This window comes from Ambystoma mexicanum, chromosome 4p (assembly GCF_040938575.1).
Source record: "Ambystoma mexicanum isolate Mex_15411 chromosome 4p, UKY_AmexF1_1, whole genome shotgun sequence".
Taxonomy (NCBI): domain Eukaryota; kingdom Metazoa; phylum Chordata; class Amphibia; order Caudata; family Ambystomatidae; genus Ambystoma; species Ambystoma mexicanum.
Genome location: NC_090927.1, coordinates 903,569,523 through 903,594,919, shown reverse-complemented (window position 1 = coordinate 903,594,919; position 25,397 = coordinate 903,569,523). Strand labels below are relative to the sequence as shown.

Here is a 25,397-nt window from a genome sequence, read left to right as displayed (position 1 = left end):
ATTCCCAAATGAGAAGAGCACGACTCAAGGCAATAAGGCAACTACCCCATGCCTAAACAGTACCTCTGGTTACAAGAGTGGTACAACTGGATTCTGTCTTGCTACAGCGGTGCAGATCCTGGTTGCTGATCCTCAGTCGTGGGGACAAGAGGGAGGACGTCTGCGGGGCTCCTGCAGTGGGACTTGGGAGGTCGGCAGCTACAGGCTCTTTTCGGTTCAGCGTCACTTCGCAGTTTCAGCGCTTAGCAAACCGCACCGTCTCGGATCTTGGATACTAGTTGGACTCTTTGCCCCCGTAGGTCCTGCACTCTGGATCTGGAGGTCCAGCTTCTGGACGGTCCCTAGGAGTCTCCTGGAGCTTCTAGCCGGATTCGTTTGGCGACAGACGTTGCACTCGATTACAGACACTTGACCCCTGGCATTGGACTTCCGTAGCAACGGAGAGGCACAGCAAGTCAGTGTTGGGGAGAATTCTCTGTTAAGGCTAATTTCCCAAACCAAGTGAGTCCCCCAGCAGCTTTGCTGGTTTTTTGGGTTTTATTTTTCTCTCCTGCTAAGAGTGAGACTCTTTTCCTCCCACTCTTAGACATGATTTGAGGTGTTCCTTTGACTTTGTATGTGTTCTATGGCTATGGGCTCCTTTACCCCATAGGGCTTCATGTGTTTTTGGTATGTGGGTTACACAGCACCCTCTGTGCCGTAACCCAGGGGTGTCGTAGCGACCCCCAAACATAGACTCCATACCCTGGGACTGACTGTCTCCCAGGTCATGTAAAGTCACCATTGGCTTTATTAGTCTCAAATTGTGAACAGAACCAGTACAAACCATCCTATTGTGGACGTACTGGTTGGTGCAATTCGATTGCCCCGGGGTCTGTTGTTCGAGGGGGCACTGTCAAGTCCCCTCGACCGAGTTTTGGCTGGTGGCAGTGGATACTATTTATATTCGACCACGAATATATTCCTATGGGGTTTTCCCACTGTTCGAGGCTACCACTTTTTAATATAGCCTCGAAAATACCGCCGGTTTATTAAATTAATATAAATTCACCGGTTGGTAATTTTTGCCGAAACCTGGTTCCAAAATGGCGTTTGTGTTCGCTTCTGCGACTCCAACCCAAGTCGAGCCCTTTGTTCCACTTTTTGGTGGGCTTCTCCACAGAAGCCTCCAAAAGTGGTGCCACTCTGGGTACCACAGGGGGAGTGGGAGGGGGGTTAGGCACCCTGGACTGAGTTGCCTCGGCAACTCAAGTCGCACTCGTGTGATTGGCCCAAGTGGTGATGTTTGAGTGACAGCTAGGCTGAATGAATGGGGGTTTTCTGCATAAAAGCAGGGCTTTGGGGACTGGAACTTCAGAAGTCGCCACAGGACCGAAAGACTCCGAGGAGGGAGAAGCCAAGCTGAACTGCAACGACGAAACCGCCGGTGGAGCCCTGCTGAACTGTCTCACCACTTTTCCCAACGACAGAGGAGATCTCCAGCTCGGAGAGTCTTCTTCCTTTGACTGGTGGGGATAACCAGTTTGCCCGTCTTTTCGCCTTCCTGGACCATCTCGTGGCCGCCTTGCCTGTGCCAAGCACCCCGGCAAACAGAATACCACGGGTTACCACTACCGCGAAGAAAAGGGTGGTACCTTGTAATCCGGAAACTCGGCGGCTGGTTTCTTCCCTGGCAGTGCAACGACCTCCAGCTTGGAACAACTGCCCCCGCTGGAGTGTTCTTCCCACTTTCAGGTACTGTCTTCCGCCTGGCTTCCCTTGCGACCGATCGTTCGGGGTGACAGTAAATCCTTGACTTTCTAGCCTGGGACCTGTTAACTAACTTTTCCTGACTTGATCTCAATCTTTTGTGAACTTTCTACAAAGACTCTTTGGGCATAACCCCACTGTGTGATCCTTGACACATTTTGCTTGCTCTCTCTAAGAGTGGGTCTGGCATTTGAACTTCCTTGCTCCCCTGTAGACTTTGCCTAATCTGCTTCACTGTGGTTCTTTGAAAAGTATTGAAATTTGTGTGCTTTCATAAACCTGCCTTTTTCCCCCTCCCTTTTTAATAACTTATTAGAGTGCCATCTTATGTTAAGCGCTCGCCTCGGTCTGAAAATAAGTGGTGTTTCTCATTAAGACTTGTCTAATAAGTAATTAGGGTTGTATATATATATATATATATATATATATATATATATATATATATATATATATATATATATATATATATATATATATATATATATATATATATATATATATATATATATATATATATATAATAGTGACTGTGTGTTGAATTTATTTACCTCTTTGTGCTAGTGTAATTTACAAGTTAAATAATTATATACTTTTACACCAAAGCTCTGGTCAGTGTTTGCTTGTGCTACTGTAGCTCTGTACCTATTGTGTAGACTCTATATACTGTCTAACTCATCTTGAGAGAAGTCTGACTGCTCAGCCACAGCTACCAGGTAAATCTGGGTGGTACAGACTGCTAACAATTGGGTTTACTGCCAACCACCTGTAGGCCTAAATCTTTTGCAGTGGTCCCTAGGGGAACTGCACAGGTTTCTGCCTAACAGTCAGGATGGTGGTCCAGTTGAGTTAGTCTCAGGGTTAGTTGGTCCCACTAACCCAAGGGGAGAAGTCGATCCATCCGGAGCTTCTCAGTCGAGGAGGAAAAGGAGTTCAGCACAGGAGCAGGGCTTCACCGGGCAATTCAAAGGTCTCGAAAGTTGCAGCAAGCTTTGTTCACGGTTTCTTTGTTGGGCGCTTCTCCCAATGGTGAACTGCCTGTAGTCCCAAAACCCTTGCTTTTATGCAAGTTTCTCCCATTTATGCACAGCCTATGCTGTCAATCACGCAGCAGGGTGGCGGCAGGACTAGTTGCATTCAGGCATTCCAAGAGTCAAAGGACAGGGGACTTTCGGGACTCTCCCTCACATCCTGTCCTTCCAGACACACTGGAGCCAGGGGTGGCCTTCATGGCTGAAGCCCGCCAAAGGCAAGACAAACAAAGGGCTGAATCCTGTCAAAACCCAAGAAAGACTTCACAATCAGAAAATGGCAAAAAAGAAAACAGGGCCATTTTGACAAAATGGTCACACATGGGTGCTGTACTTCAGCGGAGGGTTCAGCCTGCGGTAGAAAATCACAATGGTAGGAAAAATTAAACCACTGCCACCAGCCATGTAAAGTAGTGAGGGTAACATCAAAATGTTAAATGAGAACGGGTCTACTAAGTAAACCCCTCCCTCCCATCCCCCAGCACTCCACATAAGATGGTGTGTACTGGACCTACAAAGAGAAAAGGTAAGTATAGACAATTTCACTTACTATTCGTGGGAACTGTAGTTCACACAAGAAAAGGTATTTAAACCGTATGAGAAATCTAAAGGATTTTTCAGTGACACTGCACTGAAGGTCCTGTGTTTCACCATACAAAAAGCAAATGCCTATGGAGTTTGTCAGACTCCAAAAACCGTGAATAAACAAAATCCAAATCAAGTAAAAACAGAGTGAGAAAAAAGTCTCACTCCAGGGTTAAAATTAAAAAAGTCCCAAGTCAAGCAAAACAGCTGGGGGTCTCCAAGGTTGAGAATTAGCACAGAAATTAGAATTCTCCCTAAGAGGGAAGCCAAGAGGGGCAAATCCAGCCTAAGCTCAAATGTTATAGCAAACCAACTCCAATCACACTATGGAGACACATACAAAGGGCACCCATAAAAGAGCAGGTGAGTGGAGGAAAAAAGATTTCCACTCACCTAGGGACAAGGGAAAATAATCCAGTTCAAGCAAAAAAGTTCTGGGGTTACCACAGGTCAGGAAGATGTATATATTTTTTTTAATTATTTGTTTTGATCAAAAATAGACCTTTACATTAAAACTAATAAATGACAGCAATTAGACCATCGTAAAAAATACTTGAGGAAGTTAAATTTCCTATAATCACAATAGTGATTAACTAATTTTAAAATATATAATTTTAAAAAGAGTAAAAGAAGGAAAAAAATCAATTTCTTTTACCATATAAAACAGTGAATGTGAAGATGTATCACAAATAAGGAAATCTGACCCAACATACATCACTGTAAGGAGATTGTGAATGTATTGTTACAATTGCACACAAGCGACTCTCACTGCTGAAAGTTTCCACACAAAAATGAGCAAAACAGGCATGTAAAGTAAAGCAGAAGGCTTTACTTGCCTCCAAAAAGTGAAGACCGTTCAGAACAAGCACAAAGAAAGGTTATTCCATACAAATCGATTGGGGGGCGGGGTTGCAAAAAGAACATCTTTCCTAACACTTTGGAAGCCTGGAATCTCCAGAGGGATTCACTGACTTTAGTCACGAGCAGGTTGCACTCTCCAAAGGGCAAGTCCAGAAGTTTTTCCTAGACATCCAGGGCAAAGCCAGGAGTAGCACCTCAAAACTCTGCTGGTAGCTATCTAACTGAAGAAAGGCTGCAGGAATACTTAAAATCTAAATTCTAGCCATGGTCGCCCCAAGCCCACCATTCAAACTGGCAAAGGCTGTCCAATTACAGGCTATCAACATAAGCCCAGCAACAGACATAACCCAGACCCAAGTGTGGAATGGAACTAGACAATCCCAGACACCATATCCAGATGCTCACACTGCCACTTTCCTTAGGACACAAGGTTTTCACCTAGGCAAGGGCTTGCCATAAGTTAAGGGAGTCTTCCTAAACCCACTTGCGGTAAGACTTCATAAAACTATCCCTTGGCATAGTGTTAGTCTGTACACCTTGGTACCGTGGCAGCGCAGTCAGGCTTATAATAAGAGGAAGATATGAGCTGTAGGTAAGTAAACTGAACCCAGTAAGTACAATAGTCCTGTTAGTGCAGTTTCTCTGAAATTCAACTAAGCACTTGGTAAAACCATACAACCGATACAGTACAAAACTCCACTCTTAGTACAAGGCTGTACCACCTGAGTATTTGGTAGTGTAGACAGAACAGCCAGGCTTATCTTAGGAGGGAGAGAGGGCTGTAGGAAAGTTCAACCAACATGTAACATACAAATGGTTCAATAGAAACTTCCTTCCAGAAAACGTATAAGAAAATAAAGGTTTATTATAAATACAAGTAGTCCAAGGTAATTCTTGGGGGTAATTACTTTGTCATATAATAAAACACAATATAAAAAAAGAACACTATACTTTAGGTACACAGACCAAAGCATACACCTTGTTCAGAAGACTAACAGTATTTCTAGGCAAATCAGACCTAAATCATACACATTTAAAATAAAATATCTATTCAGGGGGAGTAAAACCACGCATTACTTTTAGATTACTTTCAGTAATTCAAGGGTAGTAGGCCCTGTCCGATCAGAAATCGCTTAGTAAACCAACATGGTTATCAGGATACTTTTCTGAATAGTGAAACACAAATTCATGGTAGAGCATAAACCTAGAACTACATTCAGAATAGCCCTTAGTTAAACCAGGTAAAACCTAACGTTTTAATAAACTATAACAGTTGCTTTCACATCAGTGTGTAACAGATTAAGGTAAGCAATAACCTTATAACCTATTTTAGAATGGCACAAGGCAGACCAAGGTTAGTAAAACACACAATACAGTTATTACAAATTGCACAGTTATGTAAAACCCAAGGCAGACTTATTCTAACCAGGCTATACAGCAATTTAGGGAAGCAAGACCCAGTTGGGGAACTTCTACATTAATTTCCTAATAGAAAAAGTAAAGTGATGCCAACAGCATTACTTTTGGGAAGAGGAGCAACCAATTCAAAGGCAAGTAGAATTAGCTTTATATTTACTTTTAAGAATGGCGAAACACATTCAAAGGAAATAACACACTTTGGTAGCTGCTCATATTAAGAAACCAACTCTTTTACAAGTCAGCCACTTTTAAACACCCGTTACATTTTCAAGGCAAACGGCCCAAACCTTAAGTCTGTCACCATTCTTGGAGCATGAGTGTCCTCAGTTGCAGGAGGGGGTCACTAGACCTCTAGTGGCCAACTGAAAGGTCAGGCTAGGCACAGATGTAGGAAAAGTCAGAGTTCCTCAGGAAAGCTGTTCAAACACGTCAATATTTTACTTTACAGTTGCAGGAAGGTTCCAGGGACTTCAGAGAAGCCACCCAGAGGGATTCCAGCACTGGATGAGAGGACTCTCAATCACATGAATTGGCCCTAAAATTCACATTTGTCACAAAAAGGCTTAAGGTAAGTAATACCCCAGCCAACACAGTACCTCAGCACAGAAGGAGTTTGTAGCAGGATGTCTTCTGGCTCTGCAACCAAAAATCCGGTCAATCAATTTCTTGTCGTGATAACTGAAGACAGCACACTGGAAGGATTTTGAAGCCGGGATCAACAGGGAAGACTCCAGGCAAGCGCGGCTGGATGTGGTTCTGTGGTTTTGGCGACCTTTTCAGGAGCCAGGAGAAGACTGAATATCGCTGGTCGTATTCTTGTCGCTAATCTGGTCCAGCACTCTGGTGAGGGGACTTCAGGGATATAAACTAGGTCTCTGGAGGTCCAACAGGATGCCACCAAAGTTTCAGCGCAATTCTGACTTTGGAAGACTGTGCAATGGCTCGAGGTCCCAGGGAATCTGGGTATTGAAGCCCACCAAGGTCAAAGCACGCCAAGGGATGGCTCAAAATGCAGATCTTCTGAAATCTAGTGGATATCACCAGGCTCTGGGTTGGAATCGCATTCGAGACATCCCAAGTCGATAGGAAGGAAGGGTTACAGCAGGCTCCGGTTACACAGCAGGCTCTGCGGTCGCTGGAAATCGCTATGGCCATCCTTACTTCCTATTCGGTTGCAGCTAAAGTGGTCGACTTGTAAGCAGCTTCCAGGTTCGGAGTATGTTAGGGAGAATTCTCATAAATGTGCCAATTCCCCAGCAACTTTGCTGGATTTTGAGGACTTTATTTTTTTAACCTGGAGAGAGCGAGACCCTTTTTCCCCACTCATGTATTTTAATGTGATTTTTAACTCTTGTTTCTTTTGGTTGTGGAGTCTGAAACTCCATAGGCATCTTTTACATTGTGTCAATAAGCACCTTCAGTGCAGTGACACAGGGAAGTCGTCCAGATTTCCCCAAGGTTTAAATACCTTCTCTTGGATAAACTACTTTCCAAGAGCAGTAAAGTGAAATTGACTTTACTTGCACTTGTAACTTTCTAGACCGATCACACACTATCTTAATATAGGGTGCTGGAGGGGTTACTTAGTATCCGCTTTGTATAGCTTCTTACCCTTTCCTCGAATGGCTGGTGGCAAGTAAAGGGTTAACTGACTTTACGTGGGGGAGAGGGGAGGTTATTGAACATACTTACCTGCTTAAGAATCATTGTGTGTATCCCTCTTCCCCTTGGCAGCCTCCTAAGAAAGCCTGAATGCAAACAGTGATATATTAATGTCCACAGCACCCTAGCAATTGGTCACCTGAGGGTGTAGGTAGTGTCTGTGAGCCATCCCAAAAGGATATCTGCTTATTTAGAAAACTAAGGGTTTATTTTTTTTAGGTATATTTGTGTGTTGCTTAACATTGCTCCCTTCTAAAGAAGGCTTATTATAACTGACTGATGCATTATTGTTTAATTAATAAACCTTGTGTGTAAGAGTTTATTTGAATACTGGTCACTGTGAAGCTCTGTGCAACTCCCCTACAGCTCACATTTACCCCTCTTGAGATAAGCCTGGCTACTAGACCACATTACCAACCTGTGTAGTACAGACTTATACCAAAGGTTGGGTTCCTATTGCCAGGTAGTCAAGGTGGTTGTAGTGCACCCAAAGCGAACTGCATAGAATCTTGACTAAGAGTATTTATCAGATGCTACAGCACAAATTCTGCAATCTCTCCCTGCATTTTACAGCAAGGGGCGGTCTGGCTGTCCAACCAGGACAGCCAGCCCACTGGGAGTTGGTTCTTTTCAGGCAAGGTGAAAGACAAAAGACTGCAGAGTTTTGGACTCCTCCCTTGCTTCCTGCCTTCTCAGACACTCTGGAGCCTGGGTGGGGAATCCAAATGATTTCCCTCGAAGACAAAACTTACACAGAGGTCGTTCCCACCTAGAATGGCAGAGTAAGACCGCAGAAACAGCGAGCACACAAGAAATGACGAAAAAAGAATGAGCCCACCATTTTAGCAAAATGGTGGCCCTTCTGTGCATTACGAGGCTGAATTAACAGCTGTGAGTAATAAAGACTGAAAGTCATAAAAGTAGTTACACTGCCACCAGCCATTCATGTAAACTCGCAATTGTAACAAAAATTTTAGCAGGGAAGCAAGAAAGGGGATACACATTGCATCCCCCAGCAGTCCACTTAAGGTGTGGTGTGCTGGCTCACTTATACAAAAATCCCTCTTTACTACTTGGGAACAGTAGTTCACCCAAGTACAAGAAAAAGCAATTAACCAGGAAGTCCAAAGGGACAACCCAAACACAAAAGTTGTAGGAAACTAACCATTCAACCATACACTATGGAGAGACATAAAAAGGGCACCCATATAAAGAGTAAAAGACCAGGTGATACGATATTTGGCATTTATAACGCACCTGTACACAAGTGTTTCTAGACGCGACAAGACAAGGAGGGGGAAACAAAAGGAGGACAAAATAATCTTACTAATCCTTGTGTCATTCAGATCACGCAAGCACAGGGAAGAGGGAAGGGAAGAAGTGGAAGGGGGAAGTGCAGTTAATTCACAAGTACAGCCAAGCAAGTGCTCTTAAGTGCAGAGAAGGGACGGTAGGGTTGCAGATCCAGACCCTTAAGTGCTGGGGAGCCCAGAGGCAGTGCGAAGACAACTAGACACGCAGGAGCCTGGGCCTGGGTTCAGAGGGCGACCAATGTGCGGAGCAGTCCGGTGCATCAGCAGGGGAGAGTAAGAGAAAAAGCGGAAGCAAAAAGGAAGGTCCTGAGTTGCTCCCGGAACCGGAGTTGGTTCTGCTCAAGTTTGGGAGAGGCTGGGAGACTGTTCCAGAGAAGAGAGTTGGAGGTGAATGAGCGGAGAGCTTGAGAAGGAGATGTTTTGGAAGAGTACGGATTTCGAGCAGTCCCAGGCCCAAGAAAGCCTTGTGGATGATGCAGAGGGCCTTGAAGTTGATCCTTACAGCCACTGGGAGCCAGTGAAGAGATTTCAGAGCTGGAGAGATACGATCCCTGGGCTTGAGGCCAACGACAAGTCTTGCAGTTCTGTTCTGGATAAGTTGTAATGGTCGAAGAGTAGAGTCAGGAAGATTTAGAAAGAGGCTGCTGCAATAGTCCAGCCTAGAGACCACCAGAGCTCTGGAGATAGCTTCTGGGGACGTAAGAGAAGGACGAATACATCGGAGGAGGTGCAGCTGTTAGTTTGACTTCTAAGAGATGTCAGAGATGTGAGGAGAGAAGGAGAGGGTGGAGTCGAAGATGACACCTAGGTTCTTTGCCTCGCAGGTAGAGGGCCCATACTGGGCTGCCAGAACAAGAGGAAAGGAGGGAGCTGGTGTCCCAATGAGGAGGCTCTCAGTCTTATTGGCATTAAGGCAGAGATCACTGGTGGCACACGGTTGCTGAATTACAGACAGTCTGGAATGAGAAGAAGCAGCAGAGGTGGCTGAAGGTAGCCTGAAAGAGCAGAGTGTCTGTTAGGCAGAAACCTGTGCAGTTCCCTTGGGGACCACTGCAAAAGATTTAGGACTACAGATTTTAGCAGTAAACCCACTTGGTAGCAGTCTGTACCACCCAGATTTACCTGGTAACTGTGGCTGAGCAGTCAGACTTCTCTCAAGAAGAGTTAGGCAGTATGCAAAGTATACACAATAGGCACTCAGACACACCAATACAAGCCAACACTGACCAGAGCTTTGGTATCAAAGTATATAATTATTTATTTAAAAACACACTGTTTGAAACACTCCAGCACTCTTTTTGTAAAATATTCTAAACACAGTTACTATTGTAATATATGCACCCCTTTTTCCTTATCAGAAGTCTCAGTCAAACACCACTTATTTTCATACAGAGGTGAGCGCTTAACTAGATGGCACTCCAATAAATTTGTGAAAAAGGGAGGGGAAAAGACAGAATATGGAAAGGTACACCACTCTAAGATTCAGGAACACTGTTCGCAAGGCAGAAGAGCAAAAGTCACTGGTGAGCCAAAGTCCAAAGGCTGGGCCCACTCTTAGAGAGAGCAGAGCACACATGCGCCCAAGATCACACAGTTACACTAGGCTTAAAAACTCTTGCAGAGATTTCAAAAAGAGTTTAGAGGGGCTCAGGAAAGTTTAGCCAGGGTGTCCCAGGCCAAACCAGGTTCGAAAGCCAGAGGCTAAATCTACCCCGTACAGTCGGTGGCAAGGGAAGCCAGGCGGGACACGGTACCTTAAGTGGGAAGGATCCTCCAGCGGTGGCAGTTGTTCCTGGCAGTGGGTGCAAGTCGCGTTGTCGTCCAGGGGAAGATAAGATCTCGACTAGGAGGAAAGATGAAGGTCGTTGCACTGCCAGGGAAGAAACCAGCCGCTGAGTTTTCCGGTTAAAGGTGGTACCTTTTTTTGCGGTCGTGGCAAAACATGGTATCCCGGTTGCCGGGGTGCTTGACACAGGCAAGGCGGCCACGAGGTACGTCGTTAAGGCAAAAAGACGGTGAAACTGGTTATCCCCACCAGTCAAAGGAAGAAGACTCTCCGGCGGGGGAGATCTCTGTCGTTGGGAAAAGTGGTGAGGCGGTCCAGCAGGGCTCCACCGGTGGTGGTGTCATGGCAGGTCGGCTCACCTTCTCCCTCGTCGGATTCTTAGGTCCAGTGGCGACTTCTGAAGTTCCAGTCCCCAAAGCCCTGCTTTTATGCACAAAACACCCATTCACTCAGCCTAGCTGTCACACAAACATGCTAAGTGGTGAGCCGGCCGGCTCACCACTTGGGCCAATCAGGACGGAGTGCGACTTGAGTTGCCTAGGCAACTCAGTCCAGGGTACCTAAATCCCCCTCCACCCCATCTAAGTACCCCAGACAGAGTGGCACCACTTTGGAGGGCTTCTGTTGAGAAGCCTGCCAAAAAAGTGGAACAAAGGGCTCGACTTGGGTTGGAGCCACAGAAGAGAACACAAACGCCATTTTAGAATCAAGTTTTGGCAAAAAATACCAATCGGAGAATTAATATTAATTATGTTCGAGGCTACCGTAAATAATTAAATAAAGATAGTAGCCTAAAGCAATGGGAAATCCCATAGGAAAATATTTGCGGTTGAATATAAAAAGTAGTATCCGCTGCCACCATCCAAAACTCGACGGAGACGTGCCCCCTCGACTAACAGACCCCGGGGCAATTGAATTGCCCCAGCCAGTATGTCCACAATATGATGGTTTGCACTGGTTCTGTTCACAATTTAAGACTAGTAAAGTCAATGGTGACTTTACATGCCCTGGGAGACAGTAGTCAGTCCCAGGGTATGGAGTCTATACTGGGGGGTCACTATGACACCCCTGTGTTACTGCACTGAGGGTGCAGTGTAACACACATCACAAAAACACATGAAGCCCTATGGGGTAAAAGACCCCATAGCCCATTAAACACATCTAGATTCAAAGAAACACACTCAAATCATGCCCAAGAGTGTGGGTAAAAGAGTCTCACTCTTGGCAGGAGAAAAAAATAAACCCCAAAAATCCAGCAAAGCTGCTGGGGGACTCACTAGGTTAGGAAATTCAGCCTGAACAGAGAATTCTCCCTAACAGTGTCATCCGCATAACATTCAAAATTGGAGGAGAAAGTAGCAGTGGGCAAGAGGAGCCAGGTAGTGGTTGAAGATGCTGGGAGCGAGGTTAGACCCAACACCACAAGTATAGAAAGTGATAGAAGAGAGGAAAAATAAAGCAAAAAGTCTACTTGCCTCCAAATCACAAAAGAGGAATTCAATCATTGCAACAAGTTGGGGGAAAGCTACTACCAATACATATTTCCTAAGAGTGGGTGTTGCAACTGGGTGCTATTTGCATCCCTCAGGGAAGATTAAGCGCTCCACACCCTTTACTTGAACTGCTCCCTCGACAAACGAGGAGCACCAGTGAATAAAGTGACTTGAAATGAAGAAAGCAAGATCCCAGGACTGGTTCATGCAGCAGCAATGTGTTTGACTTGTAGAGCACAAAGCATGTTCTCAAGCCGCACCTCTCAGAGGCAGCCTCAGACAAAATGTGCTGCCAGATTTGAGGTTCACAATCGGACTAACCTTCAGCTCTCAGTACCAAAAATAACCATCAGTAACACTATATTTTAGGTCCTATAAATTAAAAAATAAAAACATGGATACGAATTGAAGCTTCAGGGATATTCGAGTAATAAAATGCGCTTGGGTATTCAAAGGCATAGGCATACCTGCTTAAGGAGATTCTTGATGCTGCAGAAAACTATGTGCTGGCAAATGAGTTTCTGAACAATGGGATGAGACGCCCTGTCAAGCTGCGTTAGAAAGCCCAAACAGAAGCCCTAGAAAGAAAATTAGAATTGGATTATCATACATTTCAATTTTATGCAATGTTTATTTTGTTGAGTGAATGATTTAACAAAGGCTTTTTGTAGTATTTTATCGGATTGCACAAAAATCAGTGCAGTTGCAACCAAGAATTTTAGTGCTTCATGCATGATTCTTCAAGCTGTGTGTGAATGGACAAATCAGCATTGCGAGCAGATCATCATTTGATGGCACATTTCTGAAAAAGTTGCTCCGCTAACGTAATCCCTACAAGCATGGTTAATAGGCAGACCCCCTCAACACCAGGGAAACTAAATGTTTCTACTAACACGCCTTCCGATCTGCCATGTGGGAGGAGCAACCCAAGTTCAATAGGTCCTCCTCTCCCACCAAGTACAAAAAAGGTGGATCATGTACATGTAGCAAGGGGTCCGGCAAGGGAGCCACCAACATTAGCCCTGCACGACAGAGCATGCAAACGTGGGCAGGAACTACATGGCTACATTGCGCAGCAGGGAAATTACATTAATCTGGCCCAGGGCCTTTCATGTCAAACAAGTGACTTGGCTTCTGTGGCCACTTCTGACTATTTGCACCTCTTTCCTCTGAATGGTTGACCACCTGCTCCCCAGCGTTCACATGGACACTCAATTAGCATGGAGATGAATGGCCTGCATAAGCCTGCATTTAGGGTCTCTCTGGTCTCCCTACTAGGTTTCCTGTCCTCTCGACAAGATCATTAACTTCGCTAACAGGACTCTACTTGAACTCCCTCACTTCACACCTACTTACTTGTACCGTCACAAGACTGGATCGCTGACAATGCAAAACAGGGCAAGATTTAAATTTCTCCTCCTAGTTCACAAATCTCTCCCTGTTAAGGCACAACTGTATCGATCCTCTATCCAACTCTACAAGCCTTCTCGTAATCTCTGCTCTGCCTCCTCCAATACCTTTGTGGCTCGTCACCATCCCTCTGCTTGCTCCACTTGCATGGAATTATCTTCCCTCGGACATCGGAGTAACCATCCACACAGATTTGCTCAAAAGCAAAATAAAAACCCATCTCCTTACCTTACAGGTGCCCTCTTAACCTACCCATAACCTGCCTTCTAGCTAACATTTCTCCCTTGCCTCTATCCCGACGCTGTCCCTCACTTTCTATGCCTCCATTCCAGCACTTGGTCGATGGTCACATCCCAAGCAAAGCTGGCCATACAGGCTACCTGCACTTAATGTTCAATGTTAATTGTCCTAGAACTATGTAGGTCTGTTATAGAGTTTTACTAAAGTCCCTAACGGTAGGACCGCAGAAGAATCACTCAGAATACAGAGCTCAAACTCTTGTGTTCCTAGACCAAGCAGCCGGGCTTGGGCTAGGAGGGCGAAGGGCTGTAGTAGCGTACGAAGATATTCAAGCACACTTCCAATTAAGGCAACACTTACACACTGTAGTTATATAAAAATGGAGAAATTACTCACCGTAATAATCTTTCCATGGCTGCTTCTCCTGCAGATGCCTCATCTAATAGCCTCATCCCGCTCTGCTGCTCTTATACATTTCGAAAGTGGGCGTAGTGGACCTCGACTCGGCCATCGATCCATCTTGCTCGGTCTTTGGCTTCGGACGCGACGTCCAGAGTCTTATATATACACCACATCACTACTCCCCATACCTCAGTTCCCCCCCCTTTTTCTACCCGGAAACGATGAGACAAGGCGAACCAGCCTGCAAAAAACTGGACAAAGGGAAACATCCTAGAAATTAAAAGGCTTGGAATAAAGCTTTCTAGAATCAATTTTAAATATATGTACCACTGCCTGGTACATACAAGAGGGATTTAACCCTCCACACATGCATCCAATCAGCCTCCCTGAAGTCTTGGACCCAGAGTAGCGCCCCTGCCACATATATATATATACATATATACATATATATATACATATATACATACATAGACACACGGGCGTACCTGTAACACTATCCCTACCTGACGTGTAGTGTACCCAAGATCCCTCACGCGTCGAGGTCCCTCCGGTTGTATTTTTTCTGCCAAGAGAGCCTTATGACTATCGTGAGTACAGAAAAGAGAGAGAAAGTTATAATACATCTATGTTCCTTCCATCCGAGCGGGGAGGAAGGGTGGGCGCATGTGAATTTAAGCAGATACAACCATCAGAAATGCCTTTACGGTAAGTAATGCAGGTCTTCTGAGGCTTGTTGATCTGCTTAGAATCACATGCTGTGCATAGACTAGCGAGCAGTACCTGGAGTTGTAGGTGGGTTGTGAGAAGGAACAGTAGTGAAAAGATGTCTTAGTACTGCCTGTCCCACCAGAGAATCAGACCTAGAATGAGTGTCTAGGCAATAGTGTTTTGTAAAGGTGTGTACAGAACTCCAGGTTGCCGCTTTGCAAATGGACTCAAGTGGAACATTTACAATGAATGCTATGGACGCCCCAGTGCCTCGAGTGGAATGTGCTCTAGGCTTGAAGGGCAGTTCTCTCTTAGCAAAGTAGTAGCAGAGTGTAATGCAATTGACAATCCATCTAGAAATAGTGGATTTGGAGACTGCATCTCCTTTTCCTGTAGGCATTGACACGAAAAACTGATTAGTCTTCCTTAGAGGACGAGTTCTTTCATATAGAACATGACAGCTCTGCGTACATCCAGTCTGTGCAGGGCTCTTTTCCCCAGGCTTGAGAGATTTTGAAAGAAAATTGGTAGCTCTGTTCACATGGAACTTGGAAATTAATTTAGGCACAAATCTAGGGCGAGTGCGCAAAATCTATTTGTGAACGGGTCTGCCAGATGCATGGGCGGCGGTAGCTCTAGCTGTCCCGCGGCTTGACGCTTGGTTAGGTTCTCTCCTCTAACCTCCACGTCTGCTGCTGGCGTTCGATGTCAGCGCTCTGGCGTTTTCGGCAGCGGCAGACCCCGCGTTCTTGCTGAGCCCTCTCCACCCAGTGCCAGGCTCCTCGGCAAGTCCTGTGGTCCTCGGGCAGGAGCGCAGAACGTGGAAACGCGGAACACCCGGTGGCAGGTTAGCGGCTCCTGTCGTGGGCAGCTCTAACGCGGAGTACTCTGAGTGGTAAGGCCCCTGCTGGGAGACGATGCTTCTGTCCGGTTCGCTTTGTTAAGCCTGCTGACCACGTCGTGCATGTTATAATATGCCCACCAACCTGGCTGCCAGTATGGCGGCACAGAAGGGTACTATGCCCACACCAAGGCCAATTATAGGGGGTCTAGGAGTCCCTTTGGCCCTCTCCCCAGCGATCAATAGTGACCGCGTCCTGGAGGTTCTAGCACTCAGTGAGCGCATAAGACTCAGAGTGCTAAATAAGCAATGCAATCTCTCTGCCATAAAAATGACACTAGTCGAAGATCTGGTCTCCCCGGATAAAGCCCCTAACCTCACACTTGATTTGGTTAGCCCCCTTCTGAAGATTGATCTTTCAGCACAGGCACCCTTGATTAGTTCACACTGCTCTATGGACTAGAGCTGCTCACTAATGATCCTTTGCTGTCAAGGCCTCGGACACCAACACCCCCGCCCCGAATTTTTCCCACCTTACAAGGGAGGGTCTTACCCGATTCAGCCCAACCCGACTACTCCGGTCTTCCTCAATGGCCTGTGCTTATGGCCAATATTGCTAAAGAACTTTTGCTATGCAAGGACCCGTTTGATCTTGGCATCCTGGCGAACGCTCTTAATGACTTGGTAGCAGACTCAGTACAGAAAAGTAAATACCTTTTCCCAGACACATTGGCCTGCTAGCACCTGCGATTTGTCCCAGGTTTCTGGGGTGAATATCGCCTGTCAAACCTTTTTACAAAGGAAAACGTCAAATCAAGCCACTCAAACCGACTCCTGCAGCATGGAGCCTATATGGTCCACTGGGCCAATGCTGGAACGTAAGAAAAAGATAAAAACCCTTAGAGTAGCATTACCACAGGAAATGGATCCATCATATGAGCCGACTGCTGAACATAAATAGGATAAACAATCGATAGCTACGAACGCTGAACTCAAGAGGACAATGCTACAAAATCTACAATTAAAAGAGTCACAAATGCCTACAATAAAGGACATGTCTTCTCATGACTTTGTAATGGACCAGAGAAATTTCATTATAACCAATATCCGGAAAACCAATGATAAAGAGAACAAAGAAGCCCTGCGCAACAAGGTTCTTGCATGGATGCGCAAGAGAACAGGTCCAGGTGTAACTAGACTTACCAATTTATTGATTATCCGCAGGAGGGAGTTGAGCGATTGGTGCTCGAAACCAGACACTGAATGCATATTAGTGGGCTGTGGTGCAAGCTCCTTACCTGCTTTTCTCAGACGATGCAAATATTTGCCCAAAGGGTCATCGAACTGCAACCTGATTCTCTGAAATTATTTTCTTCAGTGAGTTCCTCCTGACCCTGTTTTTTACTCTTCTATCCCTGATAATACGACTCCTGTGTATGTCTAATCTTCGACCATGATGCGGATTGTTATGCTCTAACTATTCCAGATTCTCTATTTTTAATCATAGGACCATATATGTATATGTTTGTTTTGTCTGCGCCCTCACACGCCTTCGGGTTTATTGGTTTGCGCGTTATAAATATAATAAAGTAAAGTAGCGGTTACAAAGGGATATAGAATAGAGAGTACCTGCAGTTCACGTGCCATCCTAATGGAGGCGATTACTATTTAAAAAGCAGTCTTGAGGGTGAGGTTCTTAAGACTTGTTTTGTGCATGGGCTCGAAAGGAGCCCTCATAAGCATAGTTCACAACACATTTAGGTACCATCCGGGAGTCGGGTTAGAAATGGGAGGGTGAATTATTTTGACCTCTTCCATGAAAGCCTTAATCACTATCTTCCACCATGACACCTTCTGTTGTGATGTTGTATATGCTGAAAGTGCCGCTAGGTGCACCTTTATTGAGTTTAAGACTAGGCTTGAATCAAGTAAATGAGTTAGGTATAGGACAATGTGAGTGGGAGAGCAGTCGATCGGTTGATGCTCTTTGAGTTACACCAGATGACAAACCGTTTCCATTTACTAGAATAGCAATATCTAGTGTTGGGTTTCCTTGCCTCCCTGAGGATGTCCATATATCTTTGAGGGAGCTGCAGGTGTCCGAAATATATGACCTCAGGAGCCAGGCCGCTAAATTCAATGTCTGCAGACATGGGTGAAGCGTCTCCCCTTTGTCTTGTAACATGTTGTACAGGCAAGGCAGTTTGACAGGAGAGATGGGGACATCTCAATCAGACGAGCGAACCAGGGTTGGCGGGCCCACATAGGGGCCACCAATATCGTGACTGGTTCCTGGTGTATCTTGTGCACAATCTTGTTGAGAAGGGGAGTCGGGGGTGGGGGAAGCGTAACCAAATTTCCCTGACCATGTTATCCAGAGTCTGTTCCCCTTAGATTGGTTCTCGGGGTACCTGGAGGCGTAATCTTGGCATTGGGCGTTTTCCAGGGTCGCGAACAAATCAATCTCTGGAAAACCCCACAGTGCTAAAACATTGGCGACAATGTCAGTGTAATCGCCATTCGTGCTCCGTGGGCAACGGAAAGTCTCTGCTGAGTAAGTTTGCCAGAAGATTGAGTTCCCCTGGAAGATGTTGTGATAACAGGAACATGTTGCATTGGAGAGCCCACTTCCAAATTTTCTGAGACAGTTTGGACAGCCCTGCAGAAGGAGTGCCTCCCCGTTTGTTCAGATAGTACATTGCCGTGGTGCTGTCTGTGAGGATTAGAATAGTCTTTCGCTGTTTTTCCAAAGCTTTCAGTGCTTTGAACATGCCAGCAGTTCCAGCAGGTTTATGTGGTTGGAAGCTATGTCTGGCGACCAAACTCTGCTTGCTGTCGGCTGGAGCAGGTGGGCTCCCCACCCTGTAAGGGAGGCATCTGTAGATCGAGTGGCTTCCACTGCGGGTGTCGTGAAGGATTTCCCTTTCAAGAGGTTTACCCTCGACCACCACCGCAGCGAGAGTACTAGGGCCGGCAAGACCACTACTAAATCCTTCCACTGTCCGTTGGCCTGACACCACTGGTTGCTTAGCCACTCTTGCATTCGGCACATACGCAGGCGCGCGTGAGGAACCAAGTAGATACATGACGCCATCATTCCTAGCAGACCCATAGCCTTGCGTACCGTTACCTCTCGACTGGCTACCTAGTGAGGGATTTGAATTAACATGTTTTGAACCCTCTCGTTGGAGGGGAAGACGAGGCCGTCCTTTGTTCGAATTAGAGCCCCTAGGAATTGTTTGACTTGACTGGGGTCTAAGCTGGATTTTTTCTCCGTGATCGAGAAACCCAGGCTGATTAAAAGATCTATCGTCTTTTGGGTATTTGACAAACACGTCGTTTCGTAAGAGTCCCCCGTTATGAGCCAGACGTCGAGGTAAGGATATACTGAAATGAATTGCCTGTGCAGGTGTGCTGCCGCTACTGCTAGTTCCTTTGTCAATACCCTTGGTGCAGATGCTATGCCTAAGGGTAGTACCTTAAACTGATAATGTTTGTTCTCTATCATGAGCCTGAGGTACTCGGTTTGCTGGCAACATCGAAATATGAAAGTATGCATCTTTCATTTCCAGAGTTGCCATGTAATCCCCCGTGTGAGCAGAGGAATTACTTCCTGCAGGGTGACCATGAGAAATTTGTGGTTTTACAAATTTGTTCGCTGGGCAAAGATCTAGAACAGGACGCATGGTTAGATCCTTTTTGGGTACAAGGATGTACACTGAATAAATACCTTCTTTTACGTATGATAGAGGTACGATCTCTATGGCTCCTTTTTGTTCCAGTATCTCGACTTCTTGAAGTATGCGAAGATGTTCTGGTGTTAGACTTGGTTGTCGTGGAGGTCTGAATTTTGTGGACCGGTTGAACTCTACACAGTACGCGTGGGCTATGGTCTTTAGCACCCACTGGTCTGTGGTTATTCCCTCCCATACCTGAAGGAATGATGTCAGTCGGCCCCGACCAGGGAGGCATGGGAGGGGACCCGAATCTGAGTCATTTGAAACCTGAAACAGGAGAACCTCTGGGGGTAGGGTTCCTGCCCCTTCCCTTACCATGGCACGGTCCCCTTTGGTGGTAAGGGGTATTGTAAGTGTTGGTCCCTTGTGGAGAGTTCCAGTTGTTTCCTGAAGAGTATTGTTGATGAGTGGAGTACTGGCCACGAAACGGTTTCCAAATCCTCGCCTTGTGGAGGGTCCGAGTAATTTGATCCAGACTTTTTAGGGTTTCATGTTCTTTTTTGCGGTCTCTAAGGCCTCGTCGACCACATTTCCAAACAAGTTGGATTCCTCCACAGGCTTGTTTATAAGAGACGCTTGCGTTTCAGGTTTAAACCCTGAATTTCAAAGCCATGCATGTCTTGAGGAGAATGCCCTGAGCGAGGGCTCGACTGGCCGTCTCAGCAGAATCCAAAGTGTTCTTTAAAATGCTTTGGTTAACTTGCCTACCTTCAGAGGCTGTGATAAGTAGACAACTCCGTAGAGGTTCTGGAGCCTCTTGTAGGCCTTCTTGTATTAAATCCCATTGCGCATCTGCATAACTTGCCAATAAAGTGGTGTTATTGGCAATACGCATAGAGTACGCTGCTGCTGTGGTAACCCTCTTACCCACGGAATAAAGTATTTTTCTTTCTTTGTCAGGGGGTGCCTCGCCAGATGACAAAAGGATGCCTGCTCTTTTTCTTGTGGTAGTGACTACCAAAGAATCTGGGGTGCAATGACCTCTAATATATAGAAGGGCTGAGGGAGAAGGGCAAAAGAGTTTAATTCTTGGGTTTACACCCCTCGTAAGTGCCTGTGTAGTCAAGGATGCAGCCAGGCGTTTTTTAATCAAATTGAGGAAAGGGATGGCCTGGCTGGTTGGTGGCTTCTCTTGGAGTAGATCTTCAACTAAGTCTGGTTCAGGTGCTGCCTCTTCAGTGGAAATTTTAAAGTGATCAGCTGCCTTACGCAACATTACATTAAACGCCAGGTGATAATCAATAGGAGAGGGATTTCTTGTAGGGGTGTTGAGGAGAGTCCAAAGCAAGAATATCTGGGTCTTGTGGCTCTGGGGACTGCCATGGTTGAGGGTCACCCACATCTGGGTCCTCCCCCCAGCCTTCAATGGGCTCATCTTCAATGGGCTCATCATGTTCCTCTTCATTACAGAAAGGATTTTCCTGTACAGTAACTGGTGGAATGTCTTCTTCAGGAAGGTCATAATTATATATGTCCTCTTCTAAACATGGGTCAAAAAGCCTTGGGGATGTAGCTCTAGGGTTAGCAGGGCTTTCCTCCCATTGCCTTCTTGGTGTAGGTTGTTCTGCACGCGAAACAAACTGGTCCAGCCTTTCCATGCAGTCCTCAAACTTTGCCCTAGTCCAGACTGACTACCTAGAACTGTATAGGGGTGGCAAGGTGTCTCTCAGTCTTCCATTGATAAAGTGTTCCAAGCACTTTCTCCCATCGGAAACCGTACAGATCTGTGCCTTAACGTCGAAGAAAGTCCTTCCTCTCCTTCAGGGAAGTCCTGACGGGACTGATGAAGGTGGGGTATGTGTGTCCTTCTCTCGACTTTTGAACGCTCTTAGATCTCAGCGGATCTTTGGGCCTTTCAGAAACTTTCGGAGAGTCCCTAGATTGCAGTTTTTGAGAATCAGTGGCCACAATTCTTGCCAGGCTGACCTTGACGTCCTCACCAGTCGGAAGGCGCACAGGTACATCTGTCGATTGTAAGGGAGTCTGTTTCGGCGGAACCGGGGCTTTGCCCCCATCGGCCATCTTTTCCAGTAGTGTTGTAACTTTCGGCGGTGGTAAGGCCTTGGCTTGAGGCCTCTGTTTATCGTCACGTATGCCTTCCTGTGATGCGTATCGACAGAACTATGTTTTTGGGTTAGCGCCCTTTGTCTTGGATTGCCCAGTCACTAGGAAGGGCTGCCGATCGGCAGGTAACACCGAAGTTACCGGTGCACCCGTTGCCGCCGAAGTCTTCTTTGACGTAGTCGAAGTAAGGCTAGGTATGATGTGCTTAGTGCCATGCACGTGTCAGTCTTTGTCGCTGGGTTGCGACTTCCCCATAACAGAGCCGACGCCCTGCTTATAGGGGCCGGGGACAGACTATGCGGAACGCAAGCGTTCTGTCGAAAGGACAACAACCTCCGGCATGGAGGTCTGATAGTCACTCTGGCCGTCGTCACATTCGGTGGTAGCGGCAGTGGGAGAAGTCCCGGCCTTGGACATACCGTAGGCCGCCCACCATTTTACTCTACCCTCCTTCAAAGTCTTGGGGCGGAGGAGTTTACAGGCTACACACCCTTCCTCTTTGTGATCGAGGGGCAAGCACCAGTTACATCGTATGTGCTTATCCTTCCATGGAAACTTACTCTTACAAATAGGGCAAAATCTAAATGGAGTCCTCTCCATAGCAGAGGTTACACAGAGTGACTAAGACCAACTGGGAAAGAGGGAAGAAAGGGAAATGAATTTTCAGTTTGAAAAGAAATGTTCACCCGACCCCACTCTTCCTACTGTATAGGCACGGCGGAAGGCCCGGGTCACGTGGTCGGCAACGCCGACGGGACCACCGTCCATCGAATCTCGCAGGTCTTTGGCGGAAACTGGAACAGCCGTCGAGACAAGCAACGGCAGGGGTGATCTTAACTATCTTTATAGAATTATTCGACCAAAGGTCGTTGGACAATAGCAATGTTCTTTACGAACTATGCATAAGGGCGACCCGTTATCTGGGCAGAAAAAAACTATTCTTGGGGACCTTGACGCGGGAGCGATCATGGGTACACTACACATCACGTAGGGATAGTGTTACAGGCACTCCCATGTCGACATCCCCTTTCAATTCTCGAAAGACCAGATGCAAAACTCTGCAGTTACCACTGGATGTCGGACTATGCACAGCATGTGATTCTAAGCAGATTGACAAACAAATATATGCTACATTACTCACCGTAATCAAATTTGATGCTTGTATCTGCTTAGATTCATATGCTGTGCATAGGTCGACATCTAGTGGAAGCTGCAGAGTATTACAGTTGTTTTCGAAACTCGAAAAGGGACATTGACAGGGCATGCCTAGTGTGACGTCCATTGTTGTACCCATGATCCTTCAAGCATAGAGGTCCGTCAGATTGTTATTTTTCTGACACGAGGTAGCATGAAGTGTAGCTGGAGTACAGTTGTATCCAAGCAGATACGTATCAGACAAGCTCATAAGCATCCATGCGCCTTCTCTCTGAGGGGAGAAAGGTTGGGCAGATGCAAGCATCAGAAATACGATTACATTGAGTAATATATCCCTTGTTAGGCTTGTGGAATCTATTTCGATCACATGCTGTGCATAGATTAGCGAGCACTGTTAGAAGGTGGTGGGATGTGAGAAGGTTCATGGGCAAACCAATGCCTTAGAACCGCTTGTCCCACCTGTGCATCTGTCAATGAGTGTCAATGCAGTAATGCTGAGTGAAAGTGTGTATTGAGCTCCATGTAGCTGCTTTGGAAATGCTGTCTAGGGGGATATTTGCAACGAAAGAGTGGCTCCTGTGCTCCTTGTGGAGTGAGCTCTGGTCGTAAAAGGCAGTGTCTTGTCTGATAGCGAATAGCACAGCTGTGTACATCCGACTATCCACCTAGAGATGGCATTCTTTGAAATGCGGTCACCTTCTCTGCCTGGTGCTATGGAGACAAACAGTTGATCTGTCTTTCTTAGCGTCTGGTCTTGTCTATATAGTAGATGACCGCCCTCCTCATATCTAGTGTGTGGAGTTTTACCTCAGCTGAGCTGGTGGGTTCCTGAAAGAAAGCCGGTAGCTCAAAAGACTGGTTAACATGAATTTTAGATGTGAACTTGGGGGGGAAGCTAGGGCGAGTACGTCAAACCGGTATTGTACAAAAAGACTATCTAAATGGTCGCATGAACATAAAGTTCTAAAAACACTACCACCAAAGGTTCAAACACCAAACGTTCGAACCTTTGGTGGTAGCATTACAGGTAAGTTTAAAAAAAAAGGGGGGGGGCTGCGGGGGCCCCCCACACCCCACTCGCTATACTTTATAGTATAGTGAGCAAGGGTTGCATGGGAAACCCCTGCAGCCCCCATAAAATATTTTTTGTTTTTTAAAAAAAAGGACCCTGCAGTGCCGGTTCCCGCTCACGGAAGTGAAAGTGAACTGGCGCCACAGGGACTCAGCGTGAAGAAAAAGGTAAGAGGGGTTGGTTTATGTTGGGAGTGTTGATTGTGTGGGTAGGGTGTGTGTAATGGGCGTGGGTATGTACGTGTGTTCGCATGACTTGGTGGTTCGCACCTTTCTCATGCGAACTTCCCGGCCGCTGCAAAATCAGCCGCGGTCGGATCCCGTAAAACCAGCTCGTCTTTGGGTACAACAAAGAAAGGATCCTGCACTGAATGCTTGTATTTCACCAACTCTTCTGATGGAAGCGATAGCCACTAAGAAGGCAGTCTTGCAAGTCAGGTGTTTGAGACTAGACTTGTGCATTGGCTCGAAAGGGGTGCCATGAGCTTAGCAAGTACAACATTGAGATCCTATCCTGGCAGCAGGTTGAAATTGGAGGGTGGAGTCTCCTTACTCCCTCCATGAATGCTCTGATGACAGGTACCTTACACCACAAGACCTTATTGTGGGAGGTGCAAGTGGAGCATACAACCTAGAATGTGGGATGGAGTACATTCTATGGGGTTCATTTGTTTAGACTGGCACCAAATTACAAATCTCCACTTGTCGAAATAACAGTGCCTAGTGTTAGTTTTTCTTGGTTCCTTCAAGATATCCATACACCTCTGTAGTCGGTTAGGATGTCCTAACTTACTTCAGGAGCCATGCTGCCAAGTTCAGTTAGTGGGGGGGGGGGGGTGAGTGGTTGGGTCCAGTTCCTGGATGAGCAGTTCATCCATAGGGCGTTGCCCTTGGAGCCTGGATGGGGGAATCTGGACGCAAAGTCTGGGCATTGACTGTTTTCGCTAAGCGAAGTCTATTGTGGTGTAACCCCATTGAAAGAAGAGGTGCTCCAAGACCCCTGCGTGTAGTCGCCATTCAAGTTCCTCTGGTAGGGGATCTCTGCTCAATGAGTCTGCCAGCAAGTTGAGTTCCCCTGGAACGTGCTGTGATGATAGGAATATCTTCCGTTTGAGTGCCCATCTCCAAATGTATTGCGCAAGCCTGGACAGATTTGGAGAATGTGTGCCCCCCTGTTTGTTGATGTAAAACATTGCGTAGTGCCGTCGGTCAGGACTTGCACTGATTAGTGCGCTAGGTAAAATTGGAATGCCTGAAGGGCCTTGAACACCACTAGTAGTTCCAGCAGATTGATATGTTTCTATGCAGCTGCATGAGACCACAGACCCTGAGTTTTGTGATTAAGGTAATGAGCCCCCTACCCGGCGAGTGAGGCATCTGTCATGACGACAGCTTGCCCCTCCGGATCGTGGAAGGGTTTTCCCCTTCAATAAGATTTTGTACTAGTGTTGCCGAAACGACCACTAGATCGTCCCACTGACCACTTGCCTGAGACCACTGTTTCACCAAAAACCTCCTGCATGGGTCGCAGGCACGTGCGAGTACCAGGTAAATGCAAGATGCCATCATGCCTAGCAAACTTATCTGGCGGCCGGCTTGAAAATGCACTATTTGCACTAACATGTTTTGGATTATTTTCTGTGACTGAAAGACCAAACCCTCTTCTGTGTTTATAACAGCTCCTAGTAACTGGTTGTGCATGGCACAAGGCTTGATTTTCTTTCGTTGATGAAGCCCAATTGAAAGAGGTGGTTGATAGTTCTTTGAAAGTTCTGTCTGCAAATTAGGGGTGACTCCCCTGTAATCAGCCCGTCGTCCAGGTAAGGGTACACTGGGGTTGCCTCCCTGCACAGGTGTGCTACCAATACCGCCA

At 46.3% G+C, this 25,397-nt stretch overlaps 1 protein-coding gene across 3 annotated transcripts in view; it reads right to left on the bottom strand.

The window, feature by feature from the left end:
• The window catches only part of MDN1 (midasin AAA ATPase 1), a 2,688,524-nt gene that overhangs the window by 2,185,319 nt on the left and 477,808 nt on the right, over positions 1–25,397 (bottom strand). For all 3 annotated transcript variants that reach the window (XM_069606482.1, XM_069606484.1, XM_069606483.1), the window contains exon 22: positions 12,364–12,474. In XM_069606482.1, coding sequence (XP_069462583.1) covers positions 12,364–12,474 — 111 coding nt within the window. The remainder of the gene's footprint in view (positions 1–12,363; positions 12,475–25,397) is intronic.